The sequence below is a fragment of the Cricetulus griseus genome, assembly GCF_003668045.3.
Source record: "Cricetulus griseus strain 17A/GY chromosome 1 unlocalized genomic scaffold, alternate assembly CriGri-PICRH-1.0 chr1_1, whole genome shotgun sequence".
NCBI lineage: Eukaryota > Metazoa > Chordata > Mammalia > Rodentia > Cricetidae > Cricetulus > Cricetulus griseus.
The window spans coordinates 256,811,522-256,831,287 of NW_023276807.1; the positions used below are offsets into that span (position 1 = coordinate 256,811,522).

Genomic DNA, 19,766 nt, shown 5'->3' on the forward strand with positions numbered 1-19,766 from the left:
GTAATACCTTCAATGGGTGAATACAGTCTAGTTCTTTTAGACACTCAAAAGTATTTAGGACAAAAACTGAGTGATCTAGATGTCAAATACCATGGAGGAAACACCAGTGTGTAATACTAACTGAAAGAAGCCAGATTGACAAATCTAGCTACTGTATGATTTTCAACTGTGTGACATTATTTTCAGAGACAGTTTTTTTTTTTTTTTTTTTTAATCAACAACAGCTATGCCCTAGTGAGGAAAGAGGGGAGGCTGGGTGTACAGAGGGGTTTTAGTATAGTGAAAGCTCTGTTGACACTGTGAGAATGGACAGAGGCCCTGAGACAGTTATCATAAGCTGCAAAATTAGCAGCAAGACTCAACTTTGAATGACAATGATGCGTATCATGGTGGGTTCATGGGTTTTAACAAGTGTTCGAGTTTGGAGGGGATAAAGATAATGGGGAAGGGGACTTTGTGTATGAGGGTTAGGGTTAGGTGGGAAGTTGCTGCATTTTAGGCTGACATTTGCTATGAGCTGAAATCTAAAATCATACTAAGATTTACTATATGGTACATGAGTTTAGAAGTATATTATTGCTAACACACACACACACACACACACACACACACACAGAGAGAGAGAGAGAGAGAGAGAGAGAGAGAGAGAGAGAGAGAGAATATGAGTAATTCATTGTCTATGTTTACATGGTTACATGTGTGTTTGTCTTCTAGATTTACTCAGCTTATGTGTTTAGACTTTGCCAACTTTTTAGAGCCTTTGGTTTTGCATGTAACACTTTGATGGATCGCCCTTTAATAGTGTCTATAGTGGAATCTTGGCGCTTGCAGCTTCCTGAATGAATCACTAGCAACAGCATGCCTTTATAACAAATGTCACTGTATTTAGTTTTGCTTGAGGATTCTGTTCTTAGCCTCTCTCTCTATTTGTAAAGCTTTCTGTGAAGAAAAATGGCATTTCTGCCTGATCCTGGGTAGTCTCGGTTCACTATGCTACCTGTGATCAAATATAGTCATTCTCCTTTATTCTCCTTGCTGCAGCACAAGTTGTACTCTGTCACAGCCTTTCACTAGAGCTCCCTAGTCGTTGGAACCTACAGGTTCTGCATGTTAATAGTATTGAATCTATCCACCGTGTCCATTATTATAAACCTAGGTTTAGTAAGTCTTGGTTGTAAAACTAATTGATGACTGATTGAATAAGTAAAAATACAAGAATCACAGAAATAAAATGAAGCTTAATGAGGTTACTAATGTAGTCAAGCTCATCTAGTTAGTAGGGTATCTATCTTAATTTATATCTCCTGACACCAAATCATGTTTTTTAGTTTATTCAGTTAGCAACTACCTGATCTTTGGGAACAGAGTGGTTCTCAACCTGGGTCATGACCCTTTTGGGAGTCAAACCACCCTTTTTATAAGGGTTGCCTGAAACCATTGGGAAATACAGATTTTACATTGTGGTTTATAACAGTATCAAAATTATTTATGAAGTAACAACAAAATAATTTTATGGTTGGGGCCACGGCAACATGTATTCAAGGGTCACGCACAGTATCAGGAAGGTTGAGAAGCACTGTGGGGGAAGCTTATGAGATGACAGAGTGCATCATGCTAACTTGTAAAATGTCGCATGAATGCTTGTGGCAGTGCTGTGACAGTAACGCCATAGGTTAGGTGCTTTAATGACCTGCAGGTAAACCCAGCCAAGCCCATTGTGTGTTATCTAGCCTCAGTCCAGCTCTTAGGTGTCAGAGATAGTATCTGTTGCTCAGGATTCAGCTTTAGCTAAGAGTCTTAGTTACTTTTCTATTGCTGTGATAAACCAGCATGACCAAGGCAACTCATAGAAAGAAGGGTTTATTTGGGACTTACGGGTCCAGAGAGATAGGAGTCATGGTGAGGATAATGGTGGCAGGCAGGCATGGTACTGAAGCAGCAGCTGAGATCTGCCATCCCAGTCTGCAAACAGGAAGTAGAAAGCACATGGAGAACGGTAGAGCATCTTTTGAAATCTTAAACCTGGCCCTCAGTGACCCACCTCCATCAACAAGGCCACACCTCCCAATCCTTCCCAAACAGTTCTTCTAACCAGATATTCAAATATATGAGCCTAAGGACACCATTCTCATTCAAACTCCTACAATCTTTAAAGCAAAATATGGATCACTCAAAAAGAACAGGATTGAATAGTCAGTAACAAAAAGAAGGGAACGAGTGGAAGCTAAAATCTAACCAATACAGGTTGATGTGTTGAAAGTATTAAATATCTCCGTTAGGCTGAGGAATGGAAATAAAATTCAAATTTAACAACTAGAACGTCATTAAAAGTTTCTGCACCCTGAAAAATTTCCCAGCGGATGCAGCAATCCAAATCAGACCAAATCAAACCCAATTAGAAAGAGCCCAGGTTTAATAGATAAAACACTCCCAGATGATTTTCCGATCCCCCAGAGAGAAGACAGGAAAGAGAGATTGAAAAACCACGTATCTGTTTTGGGGGAACAGTTTGTGGGAGTGGTCTTGAGCTTCTTTGGGGGAAGGGCCATCATTTGGTGGGCTTTCTCAGATGAGGCAGGGTTTGGAGAGAGATGGGGAGGAGTGTTGAGGTAGAACTTCCATCAGAACATTTCGGACTCTTTGGGTATTTGGATGCCAGGGGAGCTTGCACCAGAACAGTCATCATTCCTAGTAAGAGGTATTTGAGTAAAAGCCACATGGTAATGGATTGGGGAAGAAATGGACATTAGAGTCACAGAAGGAAATTAGACTTTTTTACTTTATTTTTTCTTTTCAGGATGAGTGTGAAGTGTGGCATGAGTTTTAAAAACCTAGAGACAGATATTGGGGTTCAAGCTGAAGACAGAAAAGCAAAGCAGCTGGCAGTAGCTCTTACCTCTACCAAGCTGAAATGGAGATCCTGTCTTCCCTGTGCCTGGAAATCAAATCTCACAGGAGACCCTTTGCTTCCTCCTTATATACTTCTCTAGTGCTGGGATTAAAGGTTTGAGCTCTGTTATTTTAGACTGATTCACTTTTATGTAGCACTGGGTGGCCTAGAACCCATAGAGATCCATCTGCTATGGCTGTGGCTAACTTTGCATTCTGATCGTTAGTTTTATTAGTTGATAAAAATATATCACCACAGTGAAGGAATGAAGAGTGGGACCGACTGTTCAGGTTTTTGTTTGCGGTTGTTAGTGTGATGTAAATGAAATTCGTGTGTGTGTGTGTGGTGTGGGTAGGCAGCACTAAGTCAGAGACAGAACTTAGAGAGACTCCACCAGGAGACACAGCGCTAAGTCAGAGACAGAACTTAGAGAGAGGAACTCTACCAGGAGACATAATCTTCTCCATATGTTTGTCTAGTATTTGGGAGTGAAGAGTTTGAGTCAAATGGGAGTTCATTAGTCAGGGTAGAGTGCACACAGTGTGGAGGACATAAAACAGGCACTAGGACCTGGAGAGATGGTTCAGGGGTTGAGGGCACTGGGCTTTCTTCCAAAGGACCTGGGTTCAAGTCTCAGCACCCACATGCCAGCTCATGCTGGCCCCAGTTCCAGGGGATCCGACACCCTCACACAGACATACATGCAGGCAAAACACCAATGCACATGAACTAAAATAAAGGAGAAAAAAAAAAAGAGCTCATAATGCTTTTTAAAAGACACTAAAATGTCCTAATAGTAGCTGTGTAAGAAATTTAAAGTTACTATGTTATAGACATAGAATCTGTAGCTAAGTTTAAAGAATAAAGTTTAAAACAGCAAATTTGAAAATAAGGTGCAAAGGTTTATCTAGAGAATTTCTTTGTGAGATCAAGGCATGGTTTATATAGGGTGTAGTCCATGTTTATGGATTATAAAGGATTAAGATAAGATTAAAAATCAAAAGTCACAAGGGTTTAAGACAATTTTTTGACCTTAGCATTGTTCATTAGCTGTTTTAATGATCTTGTTTAAAATGTGTCTCAAAAACAAACCAAAACATAACAAGAGTGTAGTCATTTTGTCTTGTATTGGTTTGGTCTGTATTGAAATTCTTGACTCAGTGAGACTTAAATCAAAAGCAAGAGGCCGAAGGGCTCTTTATTTCTCATTTCTCTTCATTTGCCTTATCTTTCTACCCTGCCTCAGAAGGGTCTGGCAGGCTGTGTGGACTCTACAGACTTCGAGAGGGGTTTATGCTCTGCATTTGCAGTCCCCCAAATAATTTTGTTTTTGTGCATAGTCAAGGGGAGGGACTGGGGGAGTAGCCTTGTTATTTCAGAGAGTCATCGTATGTGGGGAGATGCTTTTGCGTTCTGGGAATAGAGTAGAGGAGTTAGCGGTCAGTGTTTTGGGAAAGGTCAGGTCAGTTCTTTTGTAACAGCCTACAGATGTCCTGGTTTTAAAAATGGTCTACTGGCTTTACGTTCTTTGACCATTCTTGACGGAAATAGTAACTATGGTGGTTGTCATATTAGTTTCCCAGCTCATCATTTCTTTAAGAACTTACTAATTTTAATTGTAAGAGGCTGAGCTTTCCCATGGTCCAATTTGTTTATTCCCTTATATCAGATTGTATTCACAGGTTCATATTTTACTCTCTGAGTTATAATTGTATACTTAATGTATATAATACTCAGATCATGTCTTTGTGACATGGTCCCCATGATTTTGGCACTTTCTTACCAGATAGCATTTACATAAGGTAATGGGTTTGAGCCTCAAAGTCAGTATGAATTCAAGGGCTGTCTGCATTGCAGGCAGGACCGCAGTGGGAGAAAGCTGCTTGTTTTCCTGTTGCTGCTGCTTCTTAGTGAGCATTTCTCATATGCTGGAAAATACTCCTCTTAGTGTTGAGTTTGGAAGACAATTTGGTTGGCTAGTTTTTTTAAAAAATCTTAAAATTATAAGATGTTTCCAAAATAAAACTATAGAATAATATGAAAGACTTCATACTACCGTGGAAACAACTAGTGTTGGTGTTTTGTTGTGTTGTTTTAGGTCATCAACATTTCTCCCACCTACCCAAATTCCAAGCTATACATGTGATCCTAAAGCTCCTCCTATTTGTGTATGATTTCTTTACTTTTATTGATTAAAAAATGTTTCTCTGTACAATCTATCCTTTAGGATTAGATTATATGAATTGCATTTGTTACATTAGTTTATTACTTAATTCTTTTAGTTTTTATTTTTATTTTATGAGTATGCGATGGAGCATGTCATTTTGTATGCTGTGACTATGTGTTTCTCTTATTGGTTGATGAATAATGCTGCCAGTGTACAGGCAGAATTTAGCTAGGTGGGCAGTCCAAACAAAGAGGCAGAGAAGAGGAAGGCAAGGTCAAGAAGACACCAGGTAGGTAGCCGGCCGCCAGGGAGGCAGGATGCCAGAGCATCACCTAGATAAGCCACAGCCATGTGGTGAGACAGATTAATAGAATTGGGTTAATTTATAAGAGAGAGCTAGCCAATAAGAAGCCTAAGTCATTGACCAAACAACTGTAACTGATATTAAGCCTCAGAGTGGTTATTTCATAGCGGGGAGAAACCATCCAGTGGGACTGAGATAGACAAAGTCCCCTTCTACAGCTCTGTGTGTTTTGCCTTCATGTATGTCTGTGCACCGTGTGTATGCAGTACTTGTGGAGGCCAGAAGAGGGCATGTAATCTCCTGAAACTGGAGTGAAGACCGCTGAGAGTGGCCTTGAGTGCCCGCAATTACACCTGGTGCTTCTGGAAGAACAGTCAGTGCTCCCTCTGCCCCTCCCCCAGGCTGCTCTCCCCCTCCCATTTATGTATTTTTTTTGAGGCAGAGTTTTTTTATTTAAAATTTATTTTTATTTAAATTAGAAATAAGCCTGCTTCACATGTCAATCCCAGCTCCTTCTCCCTCTCCTCCTCCTTCACCCCCCACCAACCTCCCCAACCTCCCCACCCCATCCCCCTCCACTCTCCAGGGAGGGTGAGGCAGAGGTTTTGCTTTTTTTTTTTTTTTTTTTTAGTTCAAATTAGGAACAAGCTTGTTTCACATGTCAATCCCTTCTCCCTCTCCCTCCCCTCACCCTCACCCCTCCTACCCCACCCTGACCTAACCCCCACCCCATCCACCCTCCACTCCCCAGGCAGGGTAGGGCCCTCAACGGGGGGGGGCTCCCCAAAGTCTACCACATCATCCTGGGCTGTGCCTAGGCCCCCCTCCATGTGTCCAGGCCAAGAGTGTAACCCTTCACGGGGGATGGGCTCTCAAAGTCCCTTCTTACACCAGGGAAAAATACTAATCCACTACCAGGGGCTCCCTGGAGTGCAGAGGCCTCCTCATTGACATCCATGTTCAGGGGTCTGGATCAGTCCTGTACTGGCCTCCCAGACAGCATCTGGGGTCGATGTGCTCCCCCTTGTTCAGGCCAGCTGTTTCTGTGGGTTTCTCCAACCTGGTACCGACCCCTTTGATCTTCATTCCTCCCTCTCTCCAACTAAGTTTCAGAGTTCAGTTCAGTGTATATCTGTGGATGTCTGCCTCTGCTTCCATCAGCCACTGGATGAGGACTCTGAGGCTAGGGCATCCGCCGCAGGACCGAGGCAGAGTTTTTGTGTAGCTCTGGCTGTCCTGGAACTTAACCTGGCTTCAAACTCAACAGAGATCAGCCTGCCCCTGCCTCTACCTCTGCCTCCCAAGTGCTGGGATTAAAGGTGTATGCCACCACCACTGTGTGGGTTTATTTCTTTAAGTTTTTTTTTTTAATGTGTCTTGCTGTTTGCCTGCATATATATCTGTTTACATGCATGCCTGTGCCCGTGGAGGCCAGAAAAAGGTGTTGGAGCTCCTGGAACAAGAATTACAGACAGCTGTGAGCTGCCATGTGGGTGTTGGGAATGGAACCTGGGTACTCTGGGAGACCAGCCAGAGCTCTTGACCACTGACCCATCTTTCCAGCCCCTGAAGTTTGTGTTTAGTAGTGCATAGTGGATTTGGAAAGCAGTATCATTTAGTAAATTTAGGAGGCAGATAGTTGCTTATCCAGTTACTATGACTGCTTCATGATAGTTGAGTGATGAAATTTGCACATTTATTGTGAGAATTGTGGCTGTCTCTGAGATGTGTGTGTATCACTCGATCTTGAGTTGCTCAGCATATATAACTGCTTGAGTAAGCTTCCCTTCAGTTAGAGAAAACTTGTGGAAGCTTAGGGGATTGTGTATACCCTAGACTCTGTTGCTTGCTTTAGTGACTACTGAAATGACTAGAACACGCTTCCTAAACCTCTAGGCTTATTATCTGATTAGGAAGACAATATCCAGCCAAGGTGTCTAGCCCCAGGGCCTCGCCTCATGGCAGCAGCAGCAGCACAGACTTGGTGCTCCACAGGAGAGACTGGTTGCAATTAAAGCTCACTAGCCCCTGTTCTGTTTGTGCCTCACTAGCCCTGTCCCCAGCAGTTTTGCTTTAAAATCTAGATTGTGCAGATTCTAATAACTAAAAGAGACGTTTCCAAGTCCACTGGCAGACATCTGCTCGGGTATTTACCCATGCTTTAGGGTTGCCCTCTCAGCTCTTCATCCAGAAAATGTGCTCTTAGACAGTTTTAGTCTTTGGGCTTTACCAACTACCACTTTGCTGTCTTATTTTTAGTTCATGCAGATTAGGAACTTTCTGGAGGATATGTCAGAATGTTCTTAACTTGATTACAGGAACAGGAAAGGAGTAGAAGCTCTTATTACAAATGGCTGGTATTATTCTGTATCAGTCCTCGTATGGAGTAGAATGTGTACAGTCAGCATCAGAATATTTCTAAAACTCAACATTTAAGTGGCTATATAAAGCCAAACATTATTTTTTAAATGTTTTTTCCTGCTTAACAAATATGTTTTATAGCATCTTTTACATCTGGGTTTCTAAATTTTGGTTCTCAAGCCATTGAAGGAAGAGAAGCTTAAGAACTAGGATTCCCTGCGTTGTTATTTCTCATATGTGATTCGATAGAAAGCGTGCTTGTCTTGCAGGTGAGTGAGCTCTGGTAATTTATACAGTATATACCTTGATGTTTCCTTAATTGTGTGGGAGTTTTCCTTCTTTTCTTGTCCTTAGTTAGAAGCTTTTGTGTGACCTTTATTAGGTCACCTTGTTATTTTAGCCATGTTTTCCCAGGTACCCTTCCCAGAAGGAGGGCCTTGCTGGGTGTGGTGAGTAATAATGGTGTCTGTCTATCGCCTAGATACAACAGATGCCCACCCAGAGAGCCATGGGTCTGTGATGAGAAGGAAGGAACACCTTTTAGGGAAACAGTCATGTATTTTCATTAATTGCTTAAAACTATACTGTACTCACTACTAAATGCATCTCAAAAACCTGCTTGGACAAATACTACACCAAACCTAGAGACTGGATTTCAAAAGCTTCCCTCTTTTGAAAGCAAACCCAAGTCTGACGTGGTGGACCAGGCCTGGAGCATGCACCTTGGCAGCCCTAGCGAGCTGGGCTCAGTCACCCATCCCCAATAAGCAGTGGAAGAGACAAGCAATGAAAACAGGCAAAGGAGATTGATTCAGTTTGCCCATATTTCGAAGAGGAAACATTAAGGAGGTCCAGTGATCCCTAGTCTGTCTGTGGAGTGTTGGCACGTGGCTAACATTTAAACAGAGGGCAGGATGTGAGTGTCACTAAAGGAGTTCTGGTCAAGGAACTTCACTGATCTCGTTCCCTATCTCTCTTCTGCATGGTGGGCTGACAAGTTGTCAGAGCTGTCTGCATTCTGTTTCTGGGAGACAAATTCCTCTTCCGGCTGGCACCAGGCTTCTGCCTTTTCCTTCTATTGGGGCTCCTTCCCTGAGATTTCTGGGGAAATTTCAGTTCCTCAGGGACCATTGTTTTAATAGTGTTGTAGCTAAAGGGAGGGCACAGGTATCTCTCTTTGGAATGTCTTCTTTCCTGCCAGGATGGTTACAGTAGGAGGACAGGAGTCCAAGGCCTGCTGGGGCTACATATTGAGATCCTGACTCCAAACAAACCAAAACCAAACAGCAAGAAATGACCTTAAAATACCATTCCTATTGTACAATTTGGTATAAAACTGAAAAAGTGAGACAATCCCTAATTCTCCATGATGAGCTATGACATTTATGCATTGGTTTTGATCTTTCCATGCTGCACTGGTGTGACTTGATTGATGAAGATCATGAGGAGGCCAGGAGAAAGCAGAGCGCTATGACGGGCTGTCGGTGGGGTCTGGCTCTGACCTCCCATTCGCTTTTCTGTTTGTGTACACTGTGGGAAGACCTCAGATGCGACTCGGTGCAGTGGAGCAGGTAGACGGTGCTTACAGCTGAGGGAAGTAAGGCTCTGTTAGGCTGTGGAGTGGAGCAGCAGAGACTATAATATGTCAGTTTACAGTTTAAGTGGACTTTATATACTATTTCTAAAATGTCTGTGGCAGACCTTTCTTGAGGATGTTTTCCTGTCTTAGGTGATTGACTCTTAGAGGAGGAGGCAGTGGTATACCTTTGTTCTTTATCAGACAGCTTCATGCTGTCCAGTAGTCTCATAAAGTTTAAGACTCAAGGAACCAGGCTTCGATAGTTATCAGTTAGTGACGCTCCAGGCAGTCAGGGTCAGAGATAGGATTCCTGTTCTAGTCCTCCGACCAGTAATTAGAGTCTTGCAGTTCCTGTTCTGGTTTCACCAACTACTGCTGCTGAGGGAGGACTCCATCCTTACTGTCTTTCTGTCCCCTGACATTAAAGAACACAGGAGAAGGCTCCAGTCCAGCACATGCAAATCTTTTACTGGCTTTAGTTATTTAGCTTTTTTCCTATTTCCTTGTTCCCTTTTTTTCCTCCTTTAGGACTAGGTCAGCAATTTGCTAATCATCTCTTAAGATCATATCGCCCAGTTAATAAAAATTCATACAAATTTTCATGGCTGAGGTCTGAGAGAGCTGGTACTGATTACTTACATACACTAATTGTACACATAACGAGTTTCAGTGTATGCACTGTGTTTCCCACCTTGCTATCCACCTTCCTTACTGCTACTTTTGGTTAATGGAGTTGGATTGATAGAGCAGTTTAAGCAGCATATGGTACTTGACTGAGGGACTGAACATGGGTGCCATACAGAGGGCAGGCATCTTAGCATCTCCCAGATATTTATGCTGCAACATTAGTAAAAGGGAATTCAGGCAGAGATGTAGTTTTTGAAAGCAGAAGTTTATATAAGATCTTTACCCACCTACACGATTTCTTTGTTCTTTGGAAGTCTTTGAGATAAAAAAACTCTTCCATTCCTACCTTAAACTTAAGGAAGACAGTGACTAGCTGTGAGGGGCTTCAAAGGGCAGGCGGATAGCAAGGCTTCTCTTTCATTTTATTCCTTCATGACTATGACCTATAATGCATATTTGTAGTGGTAAGTTTTCCACCAGCTGCCTGAGTTCTGGCACCACGTTAGGGCCCCCAAATAACACACAGAGTCTTATATTAATTACAGTGCTGTTGGCCAATGACTAGGATTTCTTATCTGCTAGCTCAGTCTTAACTATCAACCATAACAACTAATCTATATATATTTATAAAGACTTATCTTACAAGGACACCGGCTTTGCGGCCTCTTCCTGGGATCTCATGGAGGCTCTTCCCTTTTCTACGTTTCCCAGAATCCTCCTTCTCTCCTAGTCCGACCTAACTTGCTTCCCTATTGGCCAACAGTACTTTATTTATCAATCAATAAGACAAGCATATACACAGAAGGACTCCCCCATCACATATTCTTTTCATTTGAAGCAGGGTTGAATAAGTATTCTTGGAGGGTTACTTTTACTTTCACAGAATTTAAGACAGGCTTAATCTCCATTTTCATAGATATCTTTGGTCAATAAACACATTGTGAACCACAGCTGCTTATATTGTGGGAGTCCTGTAACTAAGAAGGCACACAAAAGTTTGGGTTTCCATTGCTGTGAGTTTTGGTCATAATACCATGACCAAAAGCAAATTGGGGAAGAAAGGGTTTATTTGGCTTACACTTCCACATTGCAGTTCATCATGGAAGGAAACTAGAACAGAAACTCAAAACAGGGCAGCAACCTGAAGGCAGGAGCTGATGCAGAGGCCATGGAGGGGTGTTGCTTTCTGGCTTGCTCCCCCATAACTTGCTGAGCCTGCTGTCCCATCAATCACCAACTCTCTCTCTCTCTCTCTCTCTCTCTCTCTCTCTCTCTCTCTCTGTCTCTCTCTCTCCTACCCCCCCATTTTTTTTTTTTTTAATTTGTGTAGCCTTGGCTGTCCTGGAACTTGCTCTGCCTACCTCAGAGGTCTCCATGGAGGAAGGCATTTTCTCAACTGAGGCTCCCTCCTCTGATGACACTATCTTGTGACAAGTGAACATAAAGCTAGCCAGTACAACCAAAAATTAAGTACAAATGAAACATGTAAAGAATCCAGGCTGTTTCTGGCAGTGCTTGGTCGTGGCAGAGCTTGCTAATACTGCATTTTCTAACCACACTCCAGCATTGGTTCTGAACACACGTGTACTTTGCATACACACTTGCTGAATGCAGTGCAATGCTTAGCTGACACTACCTAGACCATCTCACCTCAGATTGGGACTTAACTGCATGGTATGAATTGCAGTGTTTTTACTGTACATATGAAGTGTTACAATAAATCTTTCCCCCAAGGCCGCCCAAGCCCTACCGCCACGTGGGCGGTCTCTGGCAGCCACCTGAGTTCTGCCCGCCATGTGGATGGACAAAATAATACACAAGACTTATATTAGGTACAAATGCTGCTTGGCCAATGACTAGGATTCTCATCTATTAGCTCAGTCTTAATTATCATAAACCTATATATTTTATAAGACTTATCTTATAGAGGATGCCTTCCGCTGGCGCCCTCTCCTGCCGGTGGATCACATGGCACCGCAGGAGGAGGCCAAGGGGGAAAAAGGACCAATTTCTACTACTCCTTCCTTAAATATGAGTCTCCTTACTATGTCACTTCTTGCCTGGATCACCACTTCTTACTACATTTTCCAGAATCCTCCTCGACTCCTAGTCCTGCCTAACTTGCTGCCTCATTGGCCAAACAGTACTTTATTTATCATCCAGTAAGACAAACACATACATAGAAGCACTTCCCCCATCAATGAAGTAATTTGCTTTTAGAAAAACAGTGGTTTAATTACAGAAACAGATTTTTTTTAACTGCTATTCGCAGAGTGTTAAGTGTAAAATTAATATATAACTTTGGGTTGTATTGAGTTACAATGTTAAAATTTGCCCTTTGAGGGGTTCCGTGGTTTAGTGGGTAACACCACTTGTGGTTTAGTGGGTAACACCACTTGCTCACAAACATGAGGATCTGAGTTTTGCTTATAGGCTCCTATGTAAAAAGCTGGGCATGACCACATATCTGTAACATCATCACTGTGTGGACAGAGACAGGAGGATCCCTGGGCCTTGCTGGGTATACCAGGCTCAGTCCATGTTCAGTGAGAGACTCTATCTCCAAAGAATAGGATAGAGTATTAGATGCCTAAATTTTTGTTGTTGTTGTTTGTTTGCTTTTTTTTTTTTTTAAATTCCTTTACTCTTTTGGCCTGCCTACCTGCTACCAAATAAATACACAGAAACTTATTCTTACTTTTGAATGCCTGGCCTTAAGTTGGCTTGTTTCTAGCCAGCTTTTCTTAAATTATCCCATGTACCTTTTGTCTCTGAGCTTTTATCTTTCTTTATTCTGTCTTTGATTCTTACTTCACAGCTGGCTGTGTCACTGAGCGGCTGGCCCCTGGCACTCTCCTCTCCTCCTTCTCCATGCTCCCTTTTCTCCCTTTTCTCCTATTTATTCCCTTCTCCTGGCAGCCCCACCTATTTCTGTCTCCTGCCAAACTATTGGCCGTTCAGCTCTCTATTAGACCAATCAATTGTTTTAGACTGGCAAGGAAAGTAACACAGCTTTACAGAGTTAAACAAATGCAACATAAAAGAATGCAACAGATCTTTGTACCATTAAACAGATACCCCAGAGCATAATGAATGTAATACATCTTCAACTACTATTCCACACACCCAAAGTCTTCCTCTGGTTTCCACTTGCTTATACATAGGTATGAGTAGCCACATACACCACACATACACCCATCACCCATCACCCTCCCCAAACATACAGAGTTTTGTTTTGCTTTTTTTTTTTTTTTTTTTGGTTTTTCCAGACAGGGTTTCTCTGTGTAGCTTTGGAGCCTATCCTGGCACTCGCTCTGGAGACCAGGCTGGCCTCGAACTCACAGAGATCTGCCTGCCTCTGTCTTCCGAGTGCTGGGATTAAAGGCGTGAGCCACCAACGCCGGGCTTGTTTTGCTTTTTTATATCTGTTTGAGTTGGTGAGTTGAGTTTTACAAAGAAGCCATTTTAATGAATTTTGACTGGGGATTAGGAGAGGTTTTCTGATGTTTCTGAAATGACCCTAAACATGCTCATCTCATTCTATACTACATACTTATGTGAAGCAGTGTTCTCAGTATTGATAATTAGAAAATCAAAGTATCAGTCAACCCAGAAAGATGATAAAGATGTTCTGTGTCTTGCAATTTCAAACATTGACTCAGCAATTGTTTTTTATGTTAAGAATTACTGGGATTGATATGTAAAATTAGATTGTTTCTAATGTAAATAAAATTAAAAAATAAAAAGAAAATACAGAAAATTTTTAAAAAAGAATAAGTACATCTATCTCATTTGTATGAAGGTTTGCTTTTTATATTAAATGGTAAATTATATGTACATCAAAGAACTGCTTCAAGATAAATTTATTTTCAGATGTTTTATTAGCATATATAATTACATTTAGTGAAGGCTTTTATCATGACATCTCCATACAGTTGCATAGTGGAGCTCACCCATATTCACACCCACGTCCTGTCCTCTCTCACTGATCACTGCTCCTCTGTCCCCTTTCGGCTGTCTTGTTTTTAATGGCCTGTTGAGTGGATTACCCCTGCTTATAAGAACATAGTGAGGGTTTTATGGCGCTTTACTAGTTGCTGTTCTACTGAAGAAAACGGCTCTCTTTTGCCAATCAGCTGTTAACTCTGTACAAACACCCAGAGCCCCTCTCTCCTCCATGACAGGATGCTGGGGCCCCGACTTGTGCAGATCTTGGGTAGTTAGCTAATGCTCGAAGCTCTTGTGAGTTCAGGAGTGCAACAGACCTGGGCTACCTGGGAGTCAGCCTTCCACACCCTTCCACGCTCCTCCCACAGCTTTTAATTCCTGTCTCTCTCCTGGGATTTTCCCGAGGCTTGCAAGGGGTGATGTGAATGTTCCCTTTGTGGCCGAGTGCTCAGCACTCATGTCTCAAGGAACTCTCTGCAGTTCCTTGACCACTGGGATCACAGTTGATAACAGCTCTAATCTGTGGGCGGGAGCATTGTTATTTAGGAGGCAATTTGATGGCTACATCAGTCCTTACATTTCCTTTTGATTTCTAGTCACAGAGTGTTTACAGCCTTATGTATCCACGGTTACCTAAGAAGTTCGCCAGTGACAATGAGCTGTGAGCACATTGGAAATTATTCATTCCATAAGTCAAATACTCTAAGCCCTTTGAAGGCCACTCATGGTTAGGACTGTTACAGTCTATCCCTGCAAGAAGAGCACAGGTCTTCTAGTGAGATAGGTACATCAGGAGGGCTGGGACAGTCTCAAAGTCAGAAAAGACAATATAGAGGCCAGCTGGATACTGGGAGAGAAGAGAAGATGAATTGAACAGAAATCAAGAGCTCTGGCTGGGCATTGGTGGTGCACGCCTTTAATCCCAGCACTCGGGAGGCAGAGGCAGGTGGATCTCTGTGAGTTTGAGGCCAGCCTGGTCTCCAGAATGAGTGCCAGGATAGGCTCCAAAGCTACACAGAGAAACCCTGTCTCGAAAAACCAAAAGAGAGAAAAAAAAAAAAAAAAGAAAGAAAGAAAAAAGAGAAAAAAAAAAAGAGCTCTGGTTTTGGTCACTGTTTGGTGTCATTTTTTTTTTTTTAAAGGATTAGTAAGAGGGTACACAGCTCTGGAGCTCAGAAGAGTCTAGTCTGATGATTACAAATTTGATGGTCACCTGGCAGTGGTGATGTATGCCTTTAATCCCAGCTGTTACGATAAATCTTTCTGCCAAAGCCACCTGAATTCTACCGCCACGTGGGTGGTCTCTGCCAGCTGTGTGGATGGACAAAATAATACAGAGACATATTAGGCACAAAGCTGCTTGGCCAATGACTAGGATTCTCATCTGTTAGCTCAGTCTTAATTATCATAAACCTATATATTTTATAAGACTTATCTTATAGAGGATGCCTTTCCCTGGCACCCTCTCTTGCCAGTGGCTCACATCCCGCTGCTGGAGGAGGAAGGGGAAAAAGGGACACTTCCTGTTTCTCCTTTCTTAAATATGAGTCTCCTTGCTATGTCACTTCCTGCCTGGAATACCACTTCTCTACTACATTTTCCAGAATCCTCTTTGACTCCTAATCCTGCCAAACTTGCTGTCTCATTGGCCAAACAGTATTTTATTCAATAATCAATAAGATGAACATACACAGTACATTCCCTATCACCCAGCACTCAGGAGGCAGACATGGGTGGATCTCTGAGATGGAGGCCATCCTCATCTACAGAGTGAGTTCCAGGATATCCAAGGACAGCCAAGGTTACCCAGAAAAACCCTGACTCAAAAAAGAAAGCAAGAAAAGAAATAGGGGGAAAAACACCATAGTCTATTCTATAATTATCTCACAGGCTTACTAATATCCTTCTCTCTCATTTTCTGGAAAAGGTAGGTACCTTTTCGGATTTGCATTATTTAGGCACATTTTTGACTGGTTACAGTTCTGTGTTGTACCATTTTCAACAAAAAATAATGGAGCTGCTGTAATTATCTCTGCTACATTGTATGTTGGAGAAAACTGCGTCTTATAGGGAATAGTATATATCTTAACATTTCTGCTCATGAGACATGCAATACTAGCAGTTCTAGGTTCCATTTTACTGCATTTTATTTTACTTACTAAAAATGTTAGTGTTCAGGTGTGGTGGTGCATGCCTTTAATCCCAGCACAGTGAGACCCTGTCTCAAACAACAAAAAATGTTAAAGTTTACATTAATTTAAATATGGGGTAAAAATTTCAAAAAAGAAGAATGCAATTTCTTCTCCCAATTTAAAACTGTTCTTGTGTACCCTTCTAGAAATTTGAGTTGTTCTTACGTGTTACTAAATGGTATTATGTTCTCGTCTTAAAATCCAGTTATACCCTATACTCTTGTACAGCTTTTTTCATTCATAAGAGAAGGCATCAGCAATGTGCCGGTTAGTCGGTTTGTGGGTGTGTGAGTGCACATCTGTGTTTGTGTGTGTTTGTGTTTTCTCCAACTTGACATAAGCAAGGGCCATTTGAGAAGAGGGCACTTGGGTAGAGATTGGCCTGTGAGCAAGTCTATGAGGCATTTTACTGACAGTGATGTGTCAGAGCCCCGCCCACTGTGGGTGGTGCCACCCTGGGAAAGTAGTCCTGGATACTATAAGAAAGTAGGCTGAGCAAGCCATGGAGAATGCACCAGTACAGCGTCATCATCATCCCAGGGCGGGGTTGGGGGGTTGGGGAGTTGGGGGTTGGGGGTTGGGGGATGGGGTGTCACCTCTGCTTCACTTCCGGCCTCTGGGTTCCTGCTGGAGTTCCTGCACTGACTTCCCTTGATGATGGGGGGAGTATTTCACACAGTTGGTGTGGTTGTGGTGTTTATTTCAGTACCAAAATGCAAACCAAGACAAGCAATTTTAAGATGAAAACAAAGTATCTGCTTTGGTTAGCAGGCTGCTCAGTCCTTTGATAAAAGCCCTGCTGAGCCTTGATTTTAAGTAGGTGTGCAAGCTTGCTAGGTGATGCGACACTTAGGACTCCATGTCTGTAGAATACAGTTGTGTTCTCTTTACCAACAAGACATACTTTTACTCACAGAAAATATTTTTTGCATTGGAAATGTGAAACCAAATTTCAGTGCACATTTAAAGCAAGGTGCTGAGAGCTAGGTACGTTTGTTTGCTTGCAGGGTGATGCTTATGGACTTAGTTCCTGCTTGGAGGAGTTGTTTTGCCCTATGCTGTTTAAATCATTAAGTTTTTTTGGTTCATCTTTTAAAATGTTTTTTCTTCCTTTTCCTGGTCATCTTTAAATTTTAAGGAATCTTTAAAACTTAGTTGAGGTGAAGAGAATACTAAGTTATTACATTAACTTTCTCCTTCATCCTTTAGCTTCACAATGAAGAAGACCATTCAGAATCATCTGCTGTCGAGCAGCCATCAACTTCTAACTCAACAGCACACGCTGTGGGAGCTGCTCCTTCAGCACCAGCCCTGGAAACCGACTCTGCGCCTCCACCCTATAGTAGCATTACTGTTGAAGTACCTACAACTTCAGGTGGGATGACTGCTTGCTTTGCTTTGCTTTATAACCCAGGCTTGTCTGGAGCTTACTATGTAGCCCAGGCTGGCCTAGAACTCATAAACTTTCTGCTTCAGCCTCCCAATTGATGCATGCTTGGTACAAGCATATGTCAGTCATTGCACCTAGCTTGTTAAATGAACTTTGAAAGACATACACTCACATATCTAATCACACTTGTATATACAGACGCATATGTATACATACATATATGTGTATGTGTATATATACATACATACATACATATGTTTATGCTTTTATATTCTTAAGGTTGTAATGGACAGCTAATGACGATGAGTAAGCATGTGATGGGTATGTGTGAGCAGACACAAACAGTGTGCGTAGTGTTATGCACACATATGGTAAGAATGCTTGCACGCAAGTCAGAGATTCCTGCTTGCTGCTGTTTGTTCTCTGTGTCAGGTCATCCCACTCAATGTGTTTTTTCTCAGCAGTGTTCAATTGATCATATAATAATTTGCATACTTCCATGGTTTATATACTCTCATTTATATAATTGTACGATTCTGTTTACTACTATAATCTTTCTGAGCAGTGTAGTAATTTCTAAGTGTCTATAAGTTCTCTATTTGCCATGCCAGTAAAAGGCTCTAGTTGCCCAGAAACACTGTAAAGCAGTGGCTCTCAACTTGTGGCCTCTGACCGCCTTGTGGGGTGGACTGGTCCTTTCACAGGGGTCTCCTCAGACCATTGGAAAACACAGATATTTACATCTGATTCAGAACGATAGCAAACTTACAGTTATGAATTGGCAACATAAATAATTTTTTGATTTTCAAAAGTTGATCCATCTTTAATTTTTGGAACAAACCATTATGCCGTGGCTTCATTTCTTGATTGAGATATGTGAACCCTTTAGTAGAGCTCGTACAGCTCAATGGGCCCTAGCACTTCATACCATTCAACAACATGAAACAACCCAAGAAGCTTCTGGTCTCTGTGATCTGTGGTGGATAATGTGGCATGTAATTTTTAAAGATCAGGCAAATTTTAACTGTAAAACCAGCGGAATGTGGTAGTTGTGTGTTCCCTTATTTTTACACTAATCTGTAGAGATGAGTCTTTGCTTTTTTTACAACTCTGGCTGACAGGATGCTCAGGACTTTAATTAACCACGAAAATTGAGTACTTCTAGATTTTGAGTCTCTTTAGTGAAAAATTAGTATAATATTTTCTTTGTGTTATGTTATGTGTTAAATATGATCTTCTTAGTTTTCTGTGGTATTGTATTCTCCATTAGTTCACTTTATGACTTTTTTTTCTAGATCTGAGTAACAATATGTGACATTTGTATATTTCTTGCTCTTGGATGTATACACATTGCTCTTGGATGCTACTTCCCTCTGTAATATCAGGCGTGCCTTAGTCAGTGACTTGATTAAGGTGACAGTCCTTGGAGACTGGAAGACAGAGCTTGCAGACTTTAATCTTGTGTACAAAGTAGAGATTAAATGGTGACAGTAGATGGTGGAGCTCCCCGTGTGTCAGCTTCTGTTAATGACTTGACTCTTTTCCATGTTGAATATTAAAGATTTTCAAGATTTTACATGCTGTTTTATAGAAGAGTGCATCTCCATGGATGATGTGTGCTATTTAAAAGTTTTTTGTTTTGCTTTGTTTTTTCTGAGACAGGGTTTCTTTGTGACTTTGGAGACTGTCCTGGACTAGCTCTTGTAGACCAGGCTGGTCTCGAACTCACAGAGATCCGCCTGCCTCTGCCTCCTGAGGGCTGGGGTTAAAGGCGTGTGCCTCCAATGCCCGGCTGATGTGTGCTGTTTAAATTCATAATTTCAATGTTATTTTCTTAGATTAATAATATTGTTTTCATTTATATTTTGCCTCTCAATTGTACTGTTACTACTTTTTCTGTCAGTAGATTAGAAATAACCTAACTTGAGATTCTTAGCCTATATTGATAACTTATTTTTTTCTTAAAGCCTCTATAGCTGAAAATATAATATTAAAATAAAAACTTTTCATATTGGAGATGCAAGAAGTTCTGTTAAAGAGAAAGCTATGAGCTGGTGTAGAAAATATCAAAATATTATAGTTAGAAGAAATTCTGTGTTCCTCAGTGTTTAACATGGCTTTTGGAATCTACATTTTCCACAGTCATAAATGTTTTAAGTTCATGCTGAACTTCGCTTATACTAATTATATTGGAAATATATTCTGTAGTTTTATTTTTCTAAATGAGAAGTCTATATTTACTATTTTACTATAAATTTTAGAGACCATTTCTCAAAAATGCTTTGAAAGTCAAACAGAAATTGTTAGT

General features: G+C 41.5%; 1 protein-coding gene across 1 annotated transcript in view; it reads left to right on the forward strand.

Moving 5' to 3' along the window:
• The window catches only part of Ndfip2 (Nedd4 family interacting protein 2), a 50,376-nt gene that overhangs the window by 13,152 nt on the left and 17,458 nt on the right, over positions 1–19,766 (forward strand). Inside the window, 1 exon segment of the mRNA XM_027393960.1 lies at positions 17,278–17,443. Within this exon segment, the coding sequence (XP_027249761.1) occupies positions 17,278–17,443 (166 nt within the window).